The following is a 25,010-nucleotide window of genomic DNA, read 5'->3' as shown; positions in this document are numbered from 1 at the left end:
TTAGAAAGAAGGCTTTTAAGTAAACAAAGTAGCTTTTTAAATTACACTTGGATGTAATCAGTTTTGTAAAGACACTAATAATTTGTATTAGCTAAAGGTTTCCGAATTTAATCTTCATGCCGCAGGGAGCTTTACGAACATACTAATCACGAGCACAACAACACCCAGACTCAGAACAAGCACGAATTATTGTCCTACGCGGGGATCGAACCCACAACACGACGTGCTCAGTGAGTTTGGCGTGGTGACTTCAACCACTCGGCTATCCATCAAAGCATTATTTTCATACACACTTGTCACTTTGAACTGCTAATAACGAATTATGTTTAGCAGCTCATGTAATGATGTACCTACAGACAAAAATGTCCTAAATATGCTTCAATACTCGATATCAAGCCTAGGTCCTCTACTTGACCATAATATGATAGGACATAGACATCAATGTGATAGTCTAAAAACATAACTATACTCTAATATTTTGACCATCTTGAGTCATTCCAAACTGCTTCCTTAATTATTTTCCACAGACACTCAAGTGTAGCCGCTGCCTTATGTTAACTTAAGATGGTGGATAACAAATGTGTGGCTATTTTGATAATAGTTCCGAATACAATAAATGCACAGACATTATGGAATAGGTAGATAAGTAGACGACTAACATGATTTCAACATAAGTATAGGTAAAAATTGTCTTTAATAATAATATGGTTATTTTTTTGTACAGGTAGTACCTATGACGTTCTTACAGCCACCTAAAAAGGGGGTTGAAAGCTTTAATGGAATTGTTTTCTTTGAGCAAAGAAAAGTAAGCTATTATCTTGCTAAAATTCTCAAATCTTAGAGACAGAAATGCCCAATAAGAAGTAACTCGACATTATTTCTCTGTTTAGAGGTTTTTCTCGCAAAAGATAAATGTATACCTACCTCTGCAATATACCTCCTTACATTAAGCCCCCTAACCGCAACATAATCTGTGGCATGTAATTTCGCGCGCTGTCACGATGACAGCCCGGCGGAAGGGGCGTGGCTTCCGGCCGCGTTCCGTTTTACTTACCGCGCGCTCTCAAAATGACATGTCCCATTAAATACGACCAGCCTTACTTGAACCTCCCCACGCTTAGCTTTGATCTTAAATGTTGACAATCTTTGAGATTCATTGTGGTAGATGTATTATGATATGATTTGTGGTTAGATAGATACTATAGGACAAGTTTACAGGGTTGTATCTGAAAAAAAATACATTGTTTTAGTAATTGCAGTACTAGATGAGTTACTTAATAATGTCACATAAACGTAATAAATCACATTTTGATTGGCCACAAACTAAGAAAAGTAAATTACGAGTCGTGGTCGATTTTAACTGTAAATTAATCATCCTTCTTTAACGATATTCTATAGCACATAGATTTGTAAATTTCATCAAAATCAGTTCAACCGTTTAGGCGCGAAAAGGTCTCAAGCATACGCACTCATATACTTTCTCATTTAAGATGTTAGATTGCTAAACATAGCACACATATTCGATCCAAAACTGCTTGGCCACCACAAAAATAAAAAGATATACTATGTTAGGTACAACCCTATAGTTACAATCTCCTCTCATCATTAGGGGTGGTCTTCCAAAAATATCGCCAACAATATCAGGGCTCTTGCCAAACTGGTCGCTTTCACTAATGGCATAATTAATTATGTCAAGATTTATTGCGTGGAACGAAACTCAGACAAAATGTCTTGAAAAAGTATATTTTTGACGGTATTCCGTATTTTCACGGTTATTTTAACTTGGAAATTGTAAACTTTATTCAAATAGTTAAAATGTTTCTGTGGATGTAAATTAATAGGAATGTTTCTCGTCCTGTTTATAATTGGATAACTAACAAATTAGGGAAAACCAGTAGAAATACTGTCTAATAAATTACAGCAAACACACTCAGAGGAAATTAAATAAAATTTCATAAATGTGTGCACAGCATAATATTGTTCAACACCATTATTGAAAAAAATCCTGCGTATATGATGCTGTGATCATGCATTTTAAACTATTAATTAAAAAAAAACGGCAGGTCACAAATAACTTATCTATAGGTATGTCATTATATTTTAAATAACCGTCACTGTCCCGAATATTTCTATATCTATATACTAATATATAAAGCTGAAGAGTTTCTTTGTTTGTTTGTTTAAACGCGCTAATCTCAGGAACTACATGTTCAAATTGAAAAATTATATTTGTGTTGAATAGACCATTCATCGAGGAAGGTTTAGGCTGTATACCATCACGCTGCGACTAATAGGAGCGAAGATACGATGGAAATTATTCATCTTCTAGGGTTTCCGTTCAAAAATTCCTAACTTATATCACGCGGACGAAGTCGCTGGCAACAGCTATTTCACAATATAACTAACATTTGTCTCAATTAAACATTACTCTCTAGATCCGCTAGAAAATCGTTCTACAAAATACAGTATTGCAGTTAAAACAAAGTTTAAAAATTGATATACTTAATATCTTAGGCATCAACATACCTTAGGAAATATCCAAAAGTCTGTTTTGAAGTTAGATTAATTTAATTCCTCATTGAAATCATATTTATCGAAACATAAGTACAAATAAATACGTAGAATATAAAAACAAACATGATAATTACCCAGCAAACATGCGAAGTTATAATTTGAGTAATATTCAGGTAGTGAAGGGGAGGACAAATTGTGGGCTTGCGACAATAGTGGCCTATTATCGAATTAATATTGATCGACTTGGCGGGTTGGGCCAATGTTGGGGCCAATGTTTGGAAAAGACAGCCGAGTGGTTGTGCGCGTCGTGGAGCGGGTTCTATCCCCGCGAGGGTCAAGCATTTGTGATCCACGAATGCTTGTCCTGAGTCTGGGTGTCTGCGTGCATGATATGTATGTTTGCGAAACCAATAAAAATGCAAAAAATAATAAAGAATGCAATTTCTACCTTTCCGCGCGAGTTAAGCCTAGACATAAGCCTCCCCCGAGTTGCACGACAACAACCAGTCAACCTGAACCAGACATTTTTTAAGAACACATCGGTTCATCGGCAATAGTAATTAACTTATTAGGTACATAGTAACATCCAAAAAAGTTCTGAATTTCAGACGCCACAAAACATTAAATTAACTTCGTACGTAAAAAAACCCGAAGGAAATAGATACCAATCTGTTATAACTTTATGTAATTTATTGTAGTCATCTCATAAAACACAATATTTTATTATAATTTCTACACAACCAAGTACCAACGCCGTCTTTTAATTGGCGCAAATGTTGGCCCTAAGAGCCCCAACATTTGTATATTGGTAGTTCGGTAAACATAATTGCTGGTTGCTCGATGCTCAGGTCTCAATGAGTGTTATTTGTCGCCACAGAACCGTGGACTGTTGTTTGTTTTGTAATACAGACCACAGAAACAATAGAGCTGGCAAAAATTGTCTCGTTTTATTTAATTCGAGTGGCTTAAAATATTGACTGGTCTTTTCACCATGTTTTCCAGAATGCTGAATCGGAGGTTTTGAGTGTTTTATGACATTAAACAATGTTTTATGATTGATCGGTTCATTTTATTAAAAGTCTGATACACAACTGGGCTCCTAGTTTGACATTGACAGCCCGTGTGAAAAGGTAATTATTAAATTTTGGAACCGTTTGAGGGTTCGGCAAACCGACCTGCGCATTTCACGATCCAGAACAAAAATACACACCCAAAAAATAATATTAACTGGAAGTTGTTGGATAAATATATTATTATATGCATACCGAAAACTACAAACTTACCAAAAAAATGTGATCGTCATTCGTCCTTTTTTGACATTTACTTTTTGCCGCGTCTACCCATGCATAGGTCTGTGCGGTAATTTGTGCAATCAATATGTAATTTGATAATGATTGGGTGTTGAAGAAGCATCGCCAGCGCTTGGCACGTTACTACACCAACTTAAATTACCCCACGGTTTGTTTTTGATATATAGGTAACTAATATTTATCGTACTTTAAGGCAATCATGTTTAGTTTTAAAAAAATGTTAAAAGAAAAAAGGCTATTCACATCTATTCTGATAATTTTTGTATGGACATTTAAAAATATAGTTTACTCAATTCGAATGTAAATATGTTTTTCCCCACGTTTTTATACAAGCAAGTGCTTTTCTTGTTTGTTTGTTTGTCGTTCCGGTTGAATTATTACAACACAATTTTGAGGCACTTTGAATCCGATGAAAATGCAAATTACAATTATAAAAAAAGCTGGACATAAAATTTGAATGGAGTGGCATTAATAAGCGTGGGTAGTAGATTTTTAAATCTATTTTTTTTATGTTTTAAAATGATTTTAAGTGTACAGAAAAATAATATAGAAACATCATGTTGATTTATCAAACAGCGTTATCGCAAAATGTATGTTACCGAATTGCTTTTTCAATACTGCAGTTGTCTGCAGGTAACATCATAATCGTGTTAATTTATCCATAAAATATAAACACCGTAAGAAGTGCAGTAACATTTAATACAATGAAAAGCTTACAAAACGCTGGGGTCAAAACTTAACAACGGGGTAAGTTACCCCAGTATTGTTTAAATTCAATCGATTATCGAAACGCAGTGGGTTGTCAAGGGGTAAGTTTTGAGGGTGTACCCCCGTCGTTATAGTAAGGGGTCATTTTGCAATAGTTTGTGACCATCAGGTAAAGTCGGCGTTCTGGCTAATTAGTGTGGCTATAAATTAGACGTCTTAACGTAATCGGTGTAGGTTCACACAAAAAATCACACATGTAGGTACCGACGAATTCAGAAGCTCTTTGAGATTAAAAAAGTTATGTGACACACAATGGATGCAAAAGTAATTTATTCCTCAATACTCCAGATGTTCCAGACATTTTTTTAACAAAATATAAAAAAAACGCAAACTTTCACGAAAAAGTTTAATTACTGAAAACTGTCATTCGATATCCGTTAATTTTTGGAAAACCCGAGTAACAAAACCCAATTAACAATTAGCAGTTCAGTAATTTTAATTCAATTTATCAAAATTTCTCCAGCCGTTTAAGAGTATAGAATTAACAAACATACACACAAATGTTCATTTATTTACATACTATTAAATATGTTTTTACGTATTTACTGTAAAATATGATTGAGTATATTGTTAGTATTCAGTAATAACTTGTAATGTCACCTGTATGGTAAAATAAGACCTAGGTTCGTTAGATCTTTCAGGACATCTGGCGTAAGAGGAAGTAATGACTAAGTTACAGTCGTTTTAACACAACTTAGGATTTGCTTACAATGTTACAAAACACAGAACAGGTGTTACAAGACTTACAAGATACTTCAACTCATGTATATCACTTCATTTCATGAGGATCCCTATTTTTCTTTTCAAAAATATATATGGCTTATGTTAATCTGGGATAGTTAAGCATTATAATTGTGAAAGAATTTTCGAAATCAGTCCAGTAGTTTTTGAGTTTATTCATTACAAATATACATGCAAATCTTTCCTCTTTTTAATATTAGTATAGAAGTAGGCGGACTTAATGCCTTACGCTTTCTCTACCAGTCGACCTTAGGGCGATGCAGAGATAAAAATGTGGTAGATGCACAAATAGAAGGTGTGTTACTATAAAATGTCACCGTTTATTGATAAGCGTTATCAACACATGATGGCGTACGCAAATATGTGGTGATCTGACTATACTTATTATAGCGAGGCAGTGGTTTTGCTGGCTAACTCTATTAACAACTCTTTTTTGGTCAATATACTTTACGAACTAGCTAGATTTGTTCTTATTACCTATATCTACTATATTTTTTTCCTAGCGATTGTAAATACTCATAATCACATGATAACTTAACGACTTTCAAAATAACAGCTCAATCATCAGTCAGTAGGATGTGTCAGTACAATATATCAGTCGAAACACATCCCATACAACACCATCAACTCCTTGTCACCAACCCTTAATTAGATCCCATACAAACCCGACAATCTATTTATAAACATGGCAATTAAACAATTTGTTTTCGAAGCTGGCAACACGCACGACTTGCCGTACTTTATAACTGTGGCAACACTTACTTGCAAGTGTGAATTACGTTTTAAAATGTCAATGAGTCGTGAAATGGTGTTTTCGCGCCTTTCATCTAAAAATGGCCGGCAGCTGTGAGGCAGTCGCTGTGGATGACTTGCCGGAGTTTTATTACTCGTGTCTCTTGCTAACTATAGTGATTTGTAGTTTGTTTTACTTGTTGCCATGGGAACCGGGTAATGGCTGAGAAAAAGGCCATAATATATAACTTTTTGAGGTTTACATTATTGAGGTAAACCTAGCCGGCTAGCATTTTCCCATATTTTTTTTTTCACCGACTTTTCTTGTTTGTCGTTACGGTTGGATTTTTGTAACTCAATTTTGAGGCACTTCCCGATAAGCTAGCAGGCTGAAATTTTCAGGGTAGCTTCAGTCCCGATGACCATGTTATTTGCAACTATAAAAACTAATAAACTAAGACCGACTTTGATAAAATTTGAATGGGTTAAAAACGTGTGTTTTAAGATTTTTATAATCGATTAATTATTCGATGAATGTAGAAGAATTTCCGAAATGTCGAAAGGTTATATAGATATTTTACTGATGAACTAATTTTTTTGCTGCAGTCAAATGCTCTATTCATTTTGTAAAATCAGATACTTAACCGAAAAGAGACAAAAAGTCCTTTGAATACTCTTAAAAGTTAATCACAAATTTAAACGGTGACACATGTACCTAATGAAACCGTCAAAAATAAAACTATGAACATCGATCGCACTAAATACCCTTCACGAGAGTTCCCGCCAAGACAAACGTCAAAATTTCCCGCCCATTCGTATCAATCACAGTGACAGCTCGATAATAGGGTTGACAAATAATGATGAATTGTCTCTGGTAATTTAATTGTTTGTTATAATGAAACTTAATTGATGTGATTTATTGAATTTTGAATAGTTTTGTAATGAAGCAAAAAATATTTTGAAGATGATAATTTATTTAGATTTTCCTTTTTATGTTTTTGCAAGCCTGTAGCTAAATTGACCTATTGCTGGGGATTACGATTTTATTGTAAATAAATAGTGCAGTAGTTTAAATGTTACTTAAGGTGCACTATTCACATAACTATTACGTATGTAGTGTAGTTAGTTAGAGAGAGCGGAGCCTTCTAACACAGGCATTGTATTCTTAACAGGAGGCTCTAACTCCTTATTATGTAATTACTAGCTTTTCGTCCGCGGCTTCGCCCGCGTCGAGGTCGGTTATATCGCGTTTCAAAAGCCCGGGATAAAAAATAACCTATGTTCTTTCTCAAGGTCAACACTATCTCTGTACCAAATTTCATTACAATAAGTTCAGTGGTTTAGACGTGAAAGCGTAACAGACAGACAGACAGGGTTACTTTCACATTTATAATATTAGTAGGGATGTATGCTAATTGAAGCAATAAAAGGGGTTAATATTATAATTGCAATAACGTTATTCATATACGAAAACGTATAATAACGTATATACGTAAACGTGTGCAGATTGCAGAAGACTAAAATATGTATTTTATGTATTAAGTCCATTACCACGATTTAATAATACCGGCGATGCCTAATGCGACAGTTAAAGCATCATAACCGTCATGTAAGTTATTAAACTGTCATATAAGGTATTATAGCTAAGCATTTTAATTTGTAACTAAACCTCTATCTTGTTTTCAATAGAAGACTGTTCAAATAAATAGGTTTAAATTTCAATCTGTAATATTTCCCTTTCTACAAAAAAGACACCATGTTTTCACAGGACTAAAAATCGTTTATGATAAACTGAATATAATAAATGTAAGTTTAAATACTTATTAGCAGCCCTCACAGCGCTCGTTAGGCACTGATGGCTTCTTTAATTGTGAACACAGAATTAGCTTTACACAGACCAAAGACAACGGATTGATTGTCGCGCGTTTCTTAACTGCTAACAATTTTAATTTGAATTCTTTCTGACAGGCGCGAGGCGTGTTGTGTTTACAATAAAAGAATTAATGTTTCGTTACGGGAATTGGTTGATGTATTAGGGTGTTTATTTAAAGGAAATTAGTAGATATTGTTGGAACTTAAAAAAACAACTTAGTTTCACTTTAGTTGTTATTAATTGAATAAGAGGTAAAAGTTTGTAGGCATAGGTATGAACTCTTTATAACTACTAATTCTGAAATACAAGTTATGAAAATAAAAACTTCGGAAACACCTTATTCTAGCATACACTTCAAAGGAATAAGTTCAATATGAATACCAAATATGTTAAATAAAATAGAATTCTCGAACAATCAACTAACTATCATTCATCCCTTCACAGTCTGAGAAAACCGGAAAACAAAAAGATAGATTGCCGAAGAGACTCGATCCACATCAGAATATTTTATTAATCATTAAGCTAAATAACTTAAATGACATAGAGTTTATCAATGACATAGGTAAAAAATACTAACAAAAGTATGGCTATAGAAAATATGGTTTGAACGTCGAGTGCGACATCTGTTATTCAATAGATCAACGCTAGTTTTTCTGAAAAATGAATACACAGCGCCATCTGTTACCAAGTAGTAATTTCCAAGGTCACATGGAACGGTTCATAGACAATACAATAAATCATTCATTTATTTCAAGTATTACCCGACATATTCAAATCAACATGATTCTTATCAGAGATGCTCTTTTAGAGTCAGTTCTTATTTTAGCACAGTAATACGTTAATTTGAAGACTGTTCAGAACATTTGTTACTGTACCCAACTATTTTTAGTAAACAAATCATTCCTAAGCACAGTAAGGTTTTAAGATGAGGTTATTTAATGATTAACGCATTTGTTTCTTTTTTTTATCCATTGGTAAATTCAAGATAATTTTGAATCGATATTACAATAAGAAATTGAAATCTTGGGAGACAGACCATTTCAATAATTATACTTTCCAAACGCACTCAGTCGGCGACTAGCAGAAAAGAACAAAAATAAACACGTCAGCTGTCAAAATTTGTTGTGTCATGTCGCTGTAATATTTTTGTAGAAAACCAAACACTGTGAATTCGTCTCTAAATAGATAAAATAATCCCCCATAGTTTATAACTGAACTAGAAAACTGCCGCTGCGGTCCAACCAGCATGCATTGGTACGGGGGCAGTATTTCCGAAGCGGTTAATTTATCGAAGCAAAGAAATGCAATATTCGTTGTTTTTGTCGAAGGTAATACTTTTTATTGCTAAATATTTAATTAGATAAGATTTTCAGACCCTTATTAGTACGTTCAATAAAGTACTTCTATAAAAATTGATGTAAATGTAGGTCAAAATGTCAGCGTGCTAGGTTAACAAATAATTTGACGTCAATATTTTAACAATGTCGCAATCAAGGTAATTGTTTGCATTTAACGTTTAGACCCGGTGAACTAATCAATAAGGTGTTTAAATGCTCGTAAACATCGTTTTATAGCCATCTTATGTCATGTTATGAGTCATAATTTACAATGGCTGTTATAGCTATGTTGCTGTTTCTGCATTGAAATGCGAAGAATTTGGAGTTTCAATTTATTTGTATCACAATGTACAATTAAATAGTCTAACCTTACAGTGTTGCATCAGGTGGTTAATTAGTTACTATTACGTTTTTCAATACATTATTTTCTTTCTACTACAGCTATCATTTACAAGACTTGAAGACCTAAACAAATTTCCTAAAGTATTTCTATACTGCCGAAGCCGTGTCTTTAATGCGGTTTAGGAATGGTGCAACTATTTTTGTTTTAAACCTATTAGACTTGTCTGCGTGAACATCAAAAACTATACCTTGAATATGACATTTTTTTTGTAATTTAAATAATTATTTATAATGGAACATTATCATCAATTCTTCCATTAATGAGTAATGCAGGTCTTGCAATACAAAAAAAAACTTCTACCACCAAAATTTGTTATGATTTTAAACATAAATATTTGTAGCCGAAACACTTACGTGATACAGCCTACAAATGTTCACAAACACTATTAAAAAAATACACTGGCTTAATTTTTAAACCTTAAAACAGTTAGTACAAATAGGATAATATATGTCATCACTTTTACACATCTTTTTTTACATGACCACACAAATAAGCAAACAAAAATGTCAAATAACTTCGACAAGTAATAATTAATTTAGATTTACATTTTTAATAGCTTTGCAATCACCTTGACCTTACCCGCTAACTACTACATGTGCCCAGTAATAAAGTTATTAAATTCACAAATAAACAATGTTTCCACCTGTCAGTGAGTCAGTGGAACTACTTGCCAATGTTTGAATTGGCACGCGGCCATCTCGTAACATCAATGTATTGGCAATTGGCAACGGCCGTGACAAAAAATGTTCTATCGGTTAAACTTGTTTATGAGATAATTCTAATTTTTATTACTTGCAGTTACTGGTTACCTTGTTACTTAAAGGAGCCCATCACCAGTAACCAGTAACCAGTACTGGTTACTGGTTACTGGTGATGGGCTCCTTTTTCCGCACGTAGGCTCCAAGTCGGCCCATTGTGCTTCAGTTTAATTTAACTGAAATTAATAACATTGAGTACTTCTTAATGATTATTTGAATAATAAAAGTATATCACCTTTTTTGACAAGAATCTTTTGAAAGACTATTATTGCTATTAAGAGTGAATTTTATGCTTTCACTCTTATTAAAAAGTAGGAATAAGATGTCTTCAAATAATTAACTAGTAAAGCTATTGCTATTATTATCTTACCTAACATAAACAGCATGATGGTATAGCAGTTGTCAGCCATGGGGGCTGTTGTCAGGACATATTATAGTGCACAAGCATGAACACATACACTGTCGCACTCTCTGTTCCCGCATTCTCATAGCCTTGGACGCTAGGGCGCAACCAACATTTTTATGTGCCTTCCGAAACTGATCCCGATGTAGTTATAACAGATGAATTATTAATACCCAATCATATTGCTTTAAACTTATATTTACTCGGTTTGCTACCAAAACTAGTATGCACATGACTATAAATTGCATGAACCTCACAATAAAACGATTGACTTTCCAGCATACTGCCATTAATCAATATAAAATATATACTTTATTAGACGAAAAAATACGTTTTTTTCTAATATGTCAAAGTTTGAAGAGGCAAATTGCCCACTCATTCATAATTATTACCGTGGATAATACCTAGGTACTCGCTACCTGTACCTAAAAGCTATTTATCGCCGCCGCCCACGCTTCTAAAATAACACCAGTAATGAGTAACACCACACTAAAGTATTTATGTTTGCATTCCTGTAATTAGTTGTGGGGATATTTTTGTTTCCTATTTTGTGGATTCCTTACCCAAAGGTTGTAAACGATACCTCTATAAAACTAAAATAGGCAGCTTTTTTGGAACTTTTAAATCCTTACACTAGTGTCTCTAGGTGTTATCATAGGGCTAAGACTATCTGCTACCAGGCTGTATCTCATGAACCATATTAGCTCGATAGTTGAAAGTGCGAGTCGAACTCGCGACATTTTCGATTCCGTACAAATACGCTAAAGAGAAATGAATTTGTAACGAAGTTCGGTCACCCATCAACGCCATGACCATACCAACTTTACCTGGTATTTTCCAACCCTTCTGGTCTATTTAAGTAACCTAGGCGACTATATATATTTATTTGCAGGTGACAACGAGTTGTCGGCGGAGATGGCGGCTACCATCGATGACTCCGCGGTGGTGACCCGCCTCTCCGACCAGGGGAACTTCCTCGCCGTTAAGCTCAAGAGCGGCTCCACCAACTACACGCACTTCGCACAGATCTGTATCCTTTAAGAATCGAAGTTTTAGAAATGTATGTTGATGTGACTACGGTCAGAAATCGGTGTACTTGCGACCTCGGGCAGGTTTAAGCTGAGTACAAGGTTGCTTCGTTAAAAATGCAGTCATTTGCAAGTCGGATTCGCGACTGAGTGTTCTGTACACACTTTCAAGTTTATTTATTACCCTCACACAAATACATGACTGTTACAGTCTCGATCTTTAGTTTTAGTGCTTAATTCGACTGTCTTTCTGTCACAGTTTATGAGGGTTAGCCTGATGATGAAAGAATAGAAAGACAGGGGGGCCTGGTGATGAAAGGTCACAAAGAATCTAGTTCGTTTCTATAATTGTCTAATCTGTATCAAAGACGTTGGGAGTTTTATATTATAACTCCAGTAGCTAGCCACGCTGATAGAATTTTCGGCAGAGTTTCCAAAATGACAGATTTTACCTTTTTTCCGACGGATTTCATTAATTGTGTATTTTATACTATTGTAAATGCTCAAGAAGTCTTTTTTCTCCATAACAAATATGTTTTAAACTTCTCAATAGATGCAACATATCTAGGCTCACTTGTCCCAACATTCACCCACAACCCCATCATAACACAACAACTTCCTGAACCCCGTACAGACCAGTTCGTGCCGGTCCCCTCGCTGTTCTTCATCGGCCGTAACGGCACCCCCCTGGAGGTGGTCTGCGCGGGCGTGCAGCCCGACAACCTCGCCACCAGGATCGACAGGATATTGGAGGAGCACTGTGAGTGTTCCACAACTTATGCACGTACTTTGTATATTTGTGAAACTACCGCGACATAAGGATTGAATTCCTTACTGCAGGAGTGGTTTAAAAGAAACGTCAAAAATGAAAGAAGTTTAAGGTGTTTTTAAGATATTTTGACTAGTCTTTTGGGCTAGTGGTTAGTGACTGCTTTAACGAAAGTCGTGGGTTCGATTCCCACCTAGGACAATTTTTTGCGGTGTGTTTGGGTTATTTGGGTGTAATGAAACTGAAAGTTTTTGAAAGTTTTTTAAAGTTATTTGTTCTTTAAAGTAAAATTGAAAATAAATAATAAACAGTTAAAAGTGGACCTAAGCACCACAATTTATCTCAGTTTCAAATTATGTACTATCTCTTGTAACGAGTAACGACGAATAACTCTCTGAATGCACTTTTTGTGATTTCATTAATTACAAAATTACAAAATTGTAATTGTACTTTCATATGAAAACAAGGAGAAACAACACAAAAGATAAAAAAAAAAAAACATTTGTTTACATCCAATTGTCAAATAAAATTGAAACTGACATTTGACATTTGACAGTTGCCACAGATCTATAAACAAGCAAGGAATACGTTCGGAAATTACTATTTCAGTCTAAACGGATAACATACAAAATCGACTAAAATGTCGTTTGTAACACAAAGAAGTAAGTTAAGGTCGCAATCAAATATTGATGTCTCTATTTTATCGGAAGATGAGTACTCCGACCCTAGTAATGTATTATTGGAAGATACACAGAGAAGTTTACCAAATATTGATGTAGATTTAATGGAAAAAAAAGAGTTACAATTCAAGTTGGATCAAATGACATTGCAACTTGAAGGTGCACATGCAAAAATCGACAATTTATGCATTGAAAATGAGAGACTACAGAAAGAATTAGAGCAGTGTAGAAACACTATAGAAATATTTAAAAATGAAAGAACAAAGAAAATTAGTGCTTCTTCGCCATCTACGCAGAAAAACAAAACAGATAAATTGATTAAACAAAAAGGAAATATAGATACAAACAAAGAAAATAACACCGCATTGATTTTTCAAGAACCATTAATTAAGCCAGGTACCAGCAGAGAAACAAATACACATGAAGAAAAAATGAAAGAATTAAAGAAAATGAACAAAGATAATAATATTACTGTAGTCAATGAAGAAATATTAAATACGCAGCGAATTTTTACAGAACGAGATACACCGAAAAAATGTGAGGATGTAATTAAGCCAAAATATAAAGTCTTGATCCTTGCGGATGATCAAGGAAGAGGGCTGCAACAGGCTTTATCAAACCTCCTAGGATCACAGTATGAAGTCTTTACTTTCTTCAAACCAGGAGCAAAACTACAGGATGTCCTAGAACCGACACAGAAACTATCATCAGGTTTCTCTAAAAATGATTTTATTATTGTGTTAGCTGGATGTAATGATAAAAACCCTAAAGAAGCCATATCAATGTTATACTATATGTTAAGTAAAACTAACCACACAAATGTAATAATAAGTGAGGTACCATATAATAGATACATGAATGAATACACATTTAACAATGAAATTAGCTGCATATGTAAACAATTCCAACACTCGATATACTTAGATATTATAATGGGACACTATACGGGTATACCTATACGAAAACAGCGCTTCATGAGTATTACACGAACAATAGTAAGAGAAATTTTACGTGTAGGCTATAAAAACAATTATGAACTTTATGTTAAAAATCTACAACCAAAAAAAGTAACAAATAACAATAACATGTATTTAAACGCTTCAACCCAAACTGGGAACCTTGTGTATACTGAAGTAGGGAATGAAACTAATAGTATTGAAAATAATGACATTTCATTTTTTCGAAAATAATCTTATAGTCTTTCATCAAAATATTCATAGCTTATTGTCAAAATTGTACGAACTTCATCTATTGTTAGAGGAACTAGATAAAAAACCCCAAATATTGTGTTTTACTGAAACATTCATAACAAATGGCTGTGAGTCACTTATAAAGTTACCTAATTATTTAAATGCAGCAAATTATTCCAGAAAAAATAAAAAAAGAGGTGGTTCAGCAATCTTCATACAAAAAAACATTGAATTCCAAAAAATTAACTGGCTTGATGAACACGCTGTTGAACTACATTTTGAATGTTGTGGAATATATGTAAAATCGGTAAAATGTATTATTATCTGTATTTATAGAACGCCAAGTAGTCAAATAAATATATTTTTCGAGAAATTAGACATCATGTTGTATAAACTAACAAAAACAGACAAGAAACTATGTAAAAATATTATAATAGCAGGTGACTTCAACATTGATTTATTGCAGGACTCAACTAATACTAAAAAATTTAAAGATCTCTTAGATATCTATAACCTTAAGTTTGAAATTAATGAACCAACTCGCATAACTCCAACGTCAAAAACATGCATAGATAATATAATTAGCAACATAAAACAAACTAGATCCGAAGTTATTCAAACTGGGCTATCTGATCACACTGCCCAATTAATACATACTAATAAAAACGTTAAATCAGAAGAAAAAGTAAAATTTATTTTTAGAAGAGATTACCATCCAGAGAATATAATTAAATTTAGGTCCTGTATATCGCGTTTAAGTTTCTGTGATGTATACACATCAGAAGATCCGAATACTGCATATAACGCATTTATTCAAGAATTTAAGTTATTTTATGATTTATGTTTCCCTGTTAACAAAACAAAAGTAAAAAATAAAGCTAACATATTTTGGATGACAAAAGGCATAGTTATTTCGTGCAAAAGAAAACGAAAGTTATTTATAAAAACACAGAAACAATCAGATAATAAAATACTTGTAAGTAAATATAAAGAATATAAAAAGCTACTGAAAAAAATAATAAGTTATAGACAAAGGCAAGCTAATATAAATATGATACAGAAATTTGAAAATAAAACTAAAGGAATCTGGAATTACATTAAGAAAATAACAGATAACGAACGTGCTGAGAAATTTATTAATTATATAGAAGAGGAAAACAAACAAGTAACGAAACCACAACAAATAGCGAATATTTTTAATATGAAGTATGTAAGTCAAAATTATGATAAAAAATTTAACGAACAAGAATATAAACCGTTGGGGCATAGTCATACAAAATCGTTATTTATGGAACCAGTAGACGAAATGGAACTATTAAGGTACATATTATTACTAAAAAACAAAAAAAGTACTGGATATGACGATATAACCGTAGAAGTAATTAAAAGTTGTGCATTACCAATACTCAAACCTTTAGCTCATATTGCAAATATTATGATAGAAGTAGGTATTTTCCCTGAAAAACTTAAACAAGCTATTATTAAACCGCTTTTTAAAAATGGAAATAAAAATCAAATACAGAATTATAGACCTGTCGCACTATTACCAATCTTTTCTAAATTGTTTGAAAAAGTAATTTATACACGGTTAGTAAACTACCTAGAAAAAAATAATATATTAAACGATGCTCAGTGTGGCTTTCGTAGAGAAAGATCGACAACTTTAGCAGTTTTTAAAATTCTTAAAGAAATTCTAGATGCAATTAATACAAAAATGCCTGCTATAGCTATACTTTTAGATATGTCAAAAGCCTTCGATTGTGTTAATCATGCCATACTTCTAAAACAGTTGGCACATATTGGAGTTAGAGGTATTCCTCTAAAATTAATGGAAAGCTACTTAACCAAGCGCAAACAAGCAACAGAAATAACATTTCCAGATGCTAAAACCAAAACTTTGTCTCGCACTCGGTCACCTTACACACATATAAAAGTCGGAGTTCCACAGGGAAGTATCCTGGGACCCTTACTGTTCTTGGTTTATATTAATGAGTTTCCGCAAATAATAGAGGATCAATCTGTCTTATTTGCTGATGATGCATCAATATTTTTTACTAGTAAAAGTATGAATAAAATAGAATACGAACTAAAAATAAATAATTCTCTAGCTAAAATAATTGATTGGTTAAAAACTTTAAATCTTAAAATTAATATAAATAAAACAAAGTATATACAGTTTCAATCATATAAAGCTGCACAGAAAAATCTAAATATAAGTTATAACAATAATAAATTAGAAGAAGTAGATGCATCAAAGTTTCTGGGTCTAAATATAGATAAACACCTAAATTGGAAATTGCATATAGAAAATTTAAATAAAAAAATTAGAACATATTGCTATACACTACAGATAATAAAAAATACAACTAATATTAAAACAGCACAATCAGCATACTACGCTAAAATTTATTCAATTTTAAATTATGGAGTAATATATTGGGGTAACTCCGTGGATTCTAAAACTACTTTTTTACTTCAAAAAAGGTGTATAAGAATAATTCATAACCTTGATAATGAAACCTCTTGCAGACCGACGTTTAAAAAATATGGATATTTAACATTGACAGGAATATACATTCTCCAAGCAGCTACATTCATTAAATGTAACAGTAATTACTTTCCTGACAAAAACTCTCAAGAATATAATAGGCGATTGCGGAACAGAGATAAATTAATAATACCACAACCTAATAATGAAATGTATAAAAGAAACATGTATTTTACTAGTATAAAAATTTACAACCACTTGCCCTGTAAAATAAGATCACTTAAGCTAAAGAGTTTTAAGAATGTACTTAAAAGATTTCTAATTGAACATTGTTTCTATGATTTAAAAGAATACTTTGAAGCTAACTTATGAAAACTGGGATGCTGAAATATTAATGTAAGAACATCTTTTTTTGGTACTGCCTATTATTTTAATGTTGTTTTATATCTATAATTCATAAGCTAACATTTTATGTAAGCTAAGTACCCTATTGCATGCCTATGTAGGTAAATTGTGCAGAGCTGTAAACTTATATTAAGACCTTTTAATGTAACCACAATTAATGCAATAAAGATTTATTATTATTATTATTTAATAATATTATAAGACACCACTGACAAACGGTGAAGGAAAACATTGTGAAGAAACCTGGATTTCCAAATATTGGAAACTGAAATAACCAAACCGTAGTGAGCTAACGTGTTAACAAAGGGACATAAATTACTTTGTTTGTATTACAGTCAAAGACAAGCAACCGTCCCCCACACCTGGCGGCGTCCAGCCCTCCACATCAGCGCAGAACCTCCGCGAGCGCACCGTCAACTTCCTCCAGGCGGAGGCCGCGGCCGCCGCGCAGCCGGCTGAGGAACCTGCCAAGACTGTTGCTGGACCAGGTATGAGGAGAACTGGAGTAATGGGTACTAACTGTATGGATAGGCGAGTGGTTGAGGGCACCTCAAAACAACCTTGGACAAGCGTTTTGTGTAAACGAATGCTTGTCCTGAATTTAACTGTGTGTTTGAAAAAAATAAACAGAATTACAGATTATGCTAAGGCTCGATTTGATTCATGACTGGACTTAATGAATTCAAGATTGAATACCTAACCATTTTTCTTCGCGCTAAGTTGATCCTTAACTACAATATCTAGAGCCAAACAGTGGTATATATCTATCCATCGAAGTTTTTATCAATTCACATCAGTTATTTAAAGACGAATTTTTACTGTCTACAAAATTATAAATAATCTTGCATTCTAATTCAATTGTTGGAATATTTGTATCTCTGTTAGAGAAAACGACGACGAAGAGGAAAATTATTTTCTTCACACTTTGCGTGATCTATGTTCAAACCTTTCCCGACTTTAAATAGGCCGCTGTCCCGAGCTGGGTTGAAAATAAACTGGTAGAATTGAAAAAAAAAATCCTGCAATACTGAATTTAATAATGTAATTGACAAAAAAATGTAAGTCAAAGTGAGGAAAAATGAAGAGGATACCGTGATTAAAACTCGTGTGACGTCACTTACCAGTAAAGTTTAACTATAAAAAACTTTTTTATTATTAGATTTAGTCAATTGTATACTGAAGATTTATATATGATGGTAAACCTCAATCACCACCAGCTCTAGACTCATCACCTCCAGCCAAAGTAGCCAAGCTGGACCCCAAGCAGTCCCCCGAGTCGGACGTGGTGTGTGTGGGGGATGTGTGCTTCCGCCGGCCCCGCCCCGCCCCCGACCAGCCCGGGCCCAGCCAGGCGCCCACGCCCAGCCTGCAGACGCCCACGCCCACGCCCACGCCTGCGCCCAACGCCACGCCCGAACAGGAACTACTGGTAAATATAGCTTAATTAGTATATGCATTGTATTTATGAAGGTTTTTTTAGTAGTTTTTTTCAAAGTGATCAGGTTATAAACGAATAATAAGATTGTGTGTCAAATAAGTGTCACTTATTTTAAATGCATCGTTTATAAAGATTTTTTAATTTTAAACTTTGCTTTTCCAAGCTTTTAAGGTTTATAGTATCCATAGTAAGATAAGGTTCCGAAATTATAGTAATAGGGTATTTGACGAAATAAACTGTTTAGTCGATAAAAAGAAAAATACCTATTCAATATATTTTGTAAATCTGACTGATGGACCAAACAGATTCATATTGTTAGACTAGCTGTCGCCCGCGACTTCGTCCCCGTGGGTAGAAAGAAGATATATCTTATGATTTATAACTGCCCTGTTTTTTTCACATTTTTAATTGTATCTTCGCTCCTATTAGTCGCAGCGTGATGGTTTATAGCCTAAAACCTTCCTCGATGAATGGTCTATTCAACACAATTTTTTTTCAATTTGGACCAGTAGTTCCTGAGATTAGCGCCTTCAAATAAACAAAAAAACTCTTCAGCTTTATATATTAGTATAGATTTAGTCAAATACCCTATTTGAGTTCTATAGCAGGGATGGCTTGCACTAGCAATTGTAACTCGTTGAAACATTTCATGACTCGGGTTTCAGACCTGAAACCTTGCTTGGTAGTTGCATTCACGACCACTTGATCAAAGAGTCCGTTACTTTTACCATTTAAATAATAATAGTTTATTTCTCTATTTAAGTTGCACTCACTTTTTATATTATGATGTTTTTATTTCTAATAATTGTTTTAATCGACTGCAAAATAGGGTAAGCTTTTCAATTTGTCTCCTTTTATATGTTATGAGGCATGTAACCTTATAGGTGGGTATCCCAACTTCTGAGAGTACTGCTAGCATAGAAGAGAAGATGGAACGAGCTAAGGAACTCATAGAAGCAAGAAGGAGGGAGAAGGCAGATAAAGAAAAGGAGGTATGTATATCTGTTAGGGTCATTTGAAAATATACCTTAAGACTGCTGAATAAAGTACATAATTAATGTTTTGTTATGGAGAAGTATTTTTTCGTCAAACGATTATGAACTTTCGCGTCATAGTTTTAAAGTGAATTTTCTAATGTCATGAAGATATTTGCATTGCTCAACTATTAATTTTTATAACCCCAAAGTACAAGTAGAACAACACTATTTAAAATACGTTTATCACATCACGTGTTTCGCCATATAAAAAGTTTACCAAACAATTCAGTTCTTCAAATGAACTGCAGAATTCTTTTAAATATATCCTATGATCTTCTTTCTCTTTCTTTTCATTAGCAAGACAAGGAGAAAGAACTAGATCGCCGCGCGGCCGGCAAGGGAGTGGCCGAGCTGAAGCGGTGGCAGGCAGACCAGGAGCTTAAACAAATACAGGTGAGATCTTACTAAGGTTCATGCACTGATGAGCAATCCGTTCGAGAGCTATGATATCACAGACAGACAGACAAAAATCCCCCTGACACAAGAGCGTAATTTCTCAACCTTTTTGAAACATCCTAATAGTAGTAAATATTAGCGAGCTCAAAGTATTTTCTTGCCTGCAGGAGGAACGCAAACGCGAGAAGATGGAGAACAACCTCGCCCGGCAGAGGATCCTGGAGCAGATCGCTCAGGACCGCCTGGAGAGGCGCGCGAGAGACCTGCCCCCTCCCAGCCAGCCGCAACACTCGCTGCAGGCCCCCGCCAGTGAGTACTCGGGAGACGGGAGGAGTAGGAGGGAGGGACACGGAAGCAGTAGGAGGGAGGGTTACGGGAGAAGTAGGAAGGAGGGATACGGGAAATGTCGTCCTAAGATGGAAGGAGAAGGGAGTAGGGATCTAACTCGACAACCTTTTTTGTTGTTCCTAGTCGCTTCTCTCTATTAGACTTTAATCTGCCTTCGGCTACTTTGAGCAGCTTAGTTAGCTTGATATTATCTAATTCGATTTTTAGTTTTTCACTTGCTCAGGTCAGTTGCTTGGCGTTTGGTTTGTGATGTGAAACTAGACATTTAACACGCCTCTCCCTCGGCGTCACGTGACACAAGCCTCGTGCAACACTAGTTAAGTTACCTATTGTCCACAGCATCAGTAGCCCTTTTTTCCGGGGTGAAACGCTAATGACTTCAACCCACGTCGGGGGCACGGCGTGGGGATATGTCGGACTTCAACCGACTAAAACCACCCCGGGCCCCCTCTACTGCTTTATTCATAGCATACCTATATAGAGTATGGTACAGTTATTGGTTCGCCGCCCCCAGCGTCAGGTGACGGCGGCTGCGGGGCCCGCATCCAGTTCAAGCTCCCGGACGGCAGCTCGCACACCGCGCACTTCTCCGCCGACGGGACCCTGGCCGACGTGCAGCGATACGTGGCTGATAACCTGCAGGTAGGGGACTGCTCAAATAATATGCTAATTTGACTGATTCGACTTTATGACTCCTAGGTGCACAGAACTGTGTGTTCTATTTGTATATTTATAATATAACTAGCTGACCCAGCAAACGTTGTTTTTGCCTAATAAATTATTTTTAAAGCCCCATTATAAAAAAATAAAAACAAAAAATTTCGTTCAAATATTAAGGGTGGACAACCCTTATCACTTAAGGGTATGAAAAATAAATAGTAGCCGATTCTCAGACTACCGATTACGCATATAAAATTTGGTAAAAATCGGTAAAGCCGTTTCTAAGAACCGAGAAAGTTACCGTACGTAACACGGAAATTTTATATATTAAATTTTAAAAATAATAGTAGTAAATAATAAATAAATAAATAGTTAAAAATAATAGAAAGAAGAAAATTTATGAATGTTAGTTTTATACTGGGTTGATACGACAGATGGGCGTTTCTTTCAGCTGTCTATACAAGGTACTATTTTCAAGCTCTGTACCAAAAATCAATAAAATTGGAGCAGTAGTTTAGTCGCAAATGATTTTTTAAGTTTTTGCCGCGTTTGAACACCATGTATCTTTCCTAACACCTGATTATGTCTACACGCATAGGTCATTTACCTTACAACGATAAATCTGAGTATAGCCTACAATGCTTTGTTGCCGCTCTGACGCAAGTCAAGCAAGGACAACCAAATATTTTCCGCTAAAAAGACGGCAAAGCAAACAAGGAAGATATACACATACACACTTGCAATTTAATGATGACAGTGACAATCATAGCAAAACATTCCGCGCGTAAAAGAAATAGGTCAGTGTGTTGTTATTGCATCCTATAGCCAACGAGACGACATAAAAAACGTAAACAACCGGATACTGAGTTACGTTGCGATAGCGAGGGATTATTATCCCTGTCCTTATTACTCGTATGCGCATATAAATAGCGTGAGTTGATCGATGACAGCTGTCGTTGTGTGTTTCGTGGTAGAAGAAAGCAGTCAGTGCGGCAGTTGTCAACATTTCGGCCGCCATGTTGTGAACAAGTTCATTCTTTCATTTTTGTCAGAATTCGAACTTTATAATAGTTTATTCAAATAGAAATGCTATGAACCCCTGAAAATTTGTTTACCTTCTTTATCTCGTCTCGTTGGACTATAGATCCCTGCGATCGGTAAGTGGGGCCTCGGTGCGCCTACGCTATCCTTCAGGAACGTATGTTACGTAACGCGGAAGCTCCTGTGCCGCTTTTGATTTGCCGATTTCGCGCATCATCATCGGCATAGCCTTTTCTCAACTATGTTGGGGTCGGCTACCAGTCTAAACGGTCTCCGCTAAGTACCAGTGTTTTACAAGGAGCGACTGCCTATCTGACCTCCTCAACACAGTTACCTGGGCAACACGACAACCCTTGGTTAGACTGGTTGTCAGACTTTTCAAGCTTCTGACTAGCTGTAACGATTGTCAAAGATGTAGGAATAACAGCCCGGACCCACAATAAGTGCCTTCCGAAACATGGAGGAACTCGTCATGACAAAGATGGTCACCCATCTAGGGACCAACCGCGTCAAGCATAGCTTAACCTGTGATCGATTCACTTATGCGGATATAGCTTAGCTACGAGCTCCTCGCCGTATTTTCCAAATTCGCGCGCAGACAATAATTTAATTGTGATTTTATTTTGTTGCTGTGATAGGACGCTAAATGAGCTAGCAGACAAAGACAGTATTTTTTGTGACAGTACACGTAACTTGGGATTATTATTATTAAATGTTCGTGCTTTTTTTGTGATTAACTGTTGTCATTGTGATAGAACACTTTGGCTGTGGTTTAGACAAATTAAAGTGATTACCGACGAAGTGGTTTGATAACAAAAATAAGTAACAGTATTCTCTGTCGGTATAAATTGTGCGTTAATGTGAATTTAAAAGTTTATTGTTTTTGTTCTGGTGGTTTTTGTGTGCCTATTTGAAAGCCTTACCTATCATAAAAGCCAACGCCAGCGGAGGGCTAAGTCGCCTTTATACCTCTTTTTTTTCTTAGGCGGGGGAATCTTCATCAACACCCACTCCCTCCTGGGAGGAAATGGGTAGTGTTAGACTTTTTCTGACTAAACCTGAACCTCCGTGCTACGTCATCCTCGTTTTTGTGTCGGTGTATGGCAATGCGCTGCAATCCTTCATACAGGCCGCCTTTATACCTACGAGATACCACACGCCGCGCTCGGGGCGCGTGCCACGTTGCCGCTTTGTTCTGTTTTATCGGTTACAAAGGGTGGTTACGTTTCACTTGATTTGTAAGCTATTTAGTTTGTTTGAAAACAAAAAAAAAAACATTTTCGTTCCTTTTCATTTTTTACCCGTGTCGAATTAATACTAAGCATGTATAGTACATGTAATGTAATTTAACGCCCATCCGTCATATCATCCCTGTATATCAACATTAAAATGTTCAAACGTTGGTTTGGAAGATCTGACTTTTAGATTAAATTAGCAATAACTGGAAAATAAGTTACTGATTTGTTTATCTGATGCAGTTACTTCACTTAAATAATGTGCTAAAATCTACTGTCTTCTGTCTTCATCGATACATAAAGTACAAAAGCTCTTCAAAATTTAGCCTGGAGTCGCAAGTTCAAATCCTGTCCCATTTTTGAATATTTTCAATTGTATTTTTTGAATTTTCTTATGTTTTTTGTTACTTTTTCCAGCATAATTTACTAGTTAATTATTAAATTATATGATAATTCATTCCCCCTAGTTATCGACGTCGTCGTTCTCCCTGTGGACGGCGTTCCCCCGGCGCGAGCTGTCGGAGCCCAGCCGCAGCCTGCGCGGGCTGCAGCTGGCGCCGTCCGCCGCGCTGCTGGTGCTGCCGCGCCGCGCCGCGCCGCTCGTGCCCCGCTCCGGACCCATCGCCAGCATCATCAGTCAGTACCCACACGGACACACACACACACAAACAATTTTAACTTCACAAAAGTTCACTAGGAACCGAATCCATAAGCGCACTTAAAAATGTGCATCGCCCGTTCATTGATTTTAGACTTCTAGTTAGTGTCCAACTATTTTTTTAAATCGTCGTTTCTAAATCTCTAGCAAATATTCTCAAAACCTTTAAAAAAACATCATATTATTTGTCCTACAGCATTCTTCACCCAAATGTTCGCGACCATGATCCTGGAGCCGTCGCAGCAGCTGTACGCGTGGGTCCGCTCGCGGCTGTTCCCGCCGGCGGGGCGCAGCACGGGCGCGGCGGGCCCCGCGCCCCCCGCGCCCCCGGGCCCCGCTCCCGCGCCCCCGGGCCCCGCGCGCGCCCCCGCGCCCCCGGCCGCGCCCCCCTCTCCCGCCCTCCGCCGCCGCGGCAACATCCACCGCCTGCCCAGCGACCGCGCCCCCGACGACGACAACAACACTTGGAACGGAAACTCCACGCAACAGATGTAAATAAACACAACCAAAAAGGCATTTGTGAATTTAAAACTAATCACCAGTCGGTACGGTGATCACTACTTGAACTAATCACTAGATTCAGATTTATTTTCATTCACCATGATTATAGCAATATTGTTTGTGGCTGGTTATCAAGTCTTACTCAAGTTTGGCTTCTTAGATACTGGAGTTTATTTTGCAATAGACTTTTAATCCGGTTTTAGGTAATTACGAGGATTGATCACCATTTTGATCACTGAAACTGAACGTCATAATCACCACATTAAGTGTTGATAAGCAACTAGAATTAATTTATTC

The 25,010-nt window shown here is 35.7% G+C and overlaps 1 protein-coding gene across 1 annotated transcript; it reads left to right on the top strand.

The window, feature by feature from the left end:
- Positions 1 to 9,024: 9,024 nt before the first annotated feature.
- Positions 9,025 to 24,707, top strand: LOC113504322 (UBX domain-containing protein 4). The gene is made up of 11 exons (XM_026886577.1): positions 9,025 to 9,266; positions 11,732 to 11,869; positions 12,502 to 12,627; positions 17,735 to 17,887; positions 18,617 to 18,828; positions 19,722 to 19,829; positions 20,172 to 20,267; positions 20,438 to 20,579; positions 21,133 to 21,260; positions 24,022 to 24,190; positions 24,409 to 24,707. The coding sequence occupies exons 1-11, from the start codon at positions 9,185 to 9,187 to the stop codon at positions 24,705 to 24,707; spliced, it is 1,653 nt and encodes a 550-aa protein (XP_026742378.1). The 5' UTR covers positions 9,025 to 9,184.
- The last annotated feature ends 303 nt before the right edge of the window (positions 24,708 to 25,010 follow it).

The sequence above is a fragment of the Trichoplusia ni genome, chromosome 21 (assembly GCF_003590095.1).
Source record: "Trichoplusia ni isolate ovarian cell line Hi5 chromosome 21, tn1, whole genome shotgun sequence".
Classification (NCBI taxonomy): domain Eukaryota; kingdom Metazoa; phylum Arthropoda; class Insecta; order Lepidoptera; family Noctuidae; genus Trichoplusia; species Trichoplusia ni.
The sequence above is the reverse complement of the archived record's forward strand: the minus strand, read 5'-3'. Positions and strand labels throughout refer to the sequence as shown.

Coding starts and splice junctions, on each gene's coding strand:
- LOC113504322 (XM_026886577.1), top strand. CDS start 9,185: ATGCATTGGTACGGGGGCAGTATTTCCGAAGCGGTTAATTTATCGAAG. Junction 11,870..12,501: donor CACGCACTTCGCACAGATCT/GTATCCTTTAAG, acceptor AACCCCGTACAG/ACCAGTTCGTGCCGGTCCCC. Junction 21,261..24,021: donor ACGTGGCTGATAACCTGCAG/GTAGGGGACTGC, acceptor CATTCCCCCTAG/TTATCGACGTCGTCGTTCTC.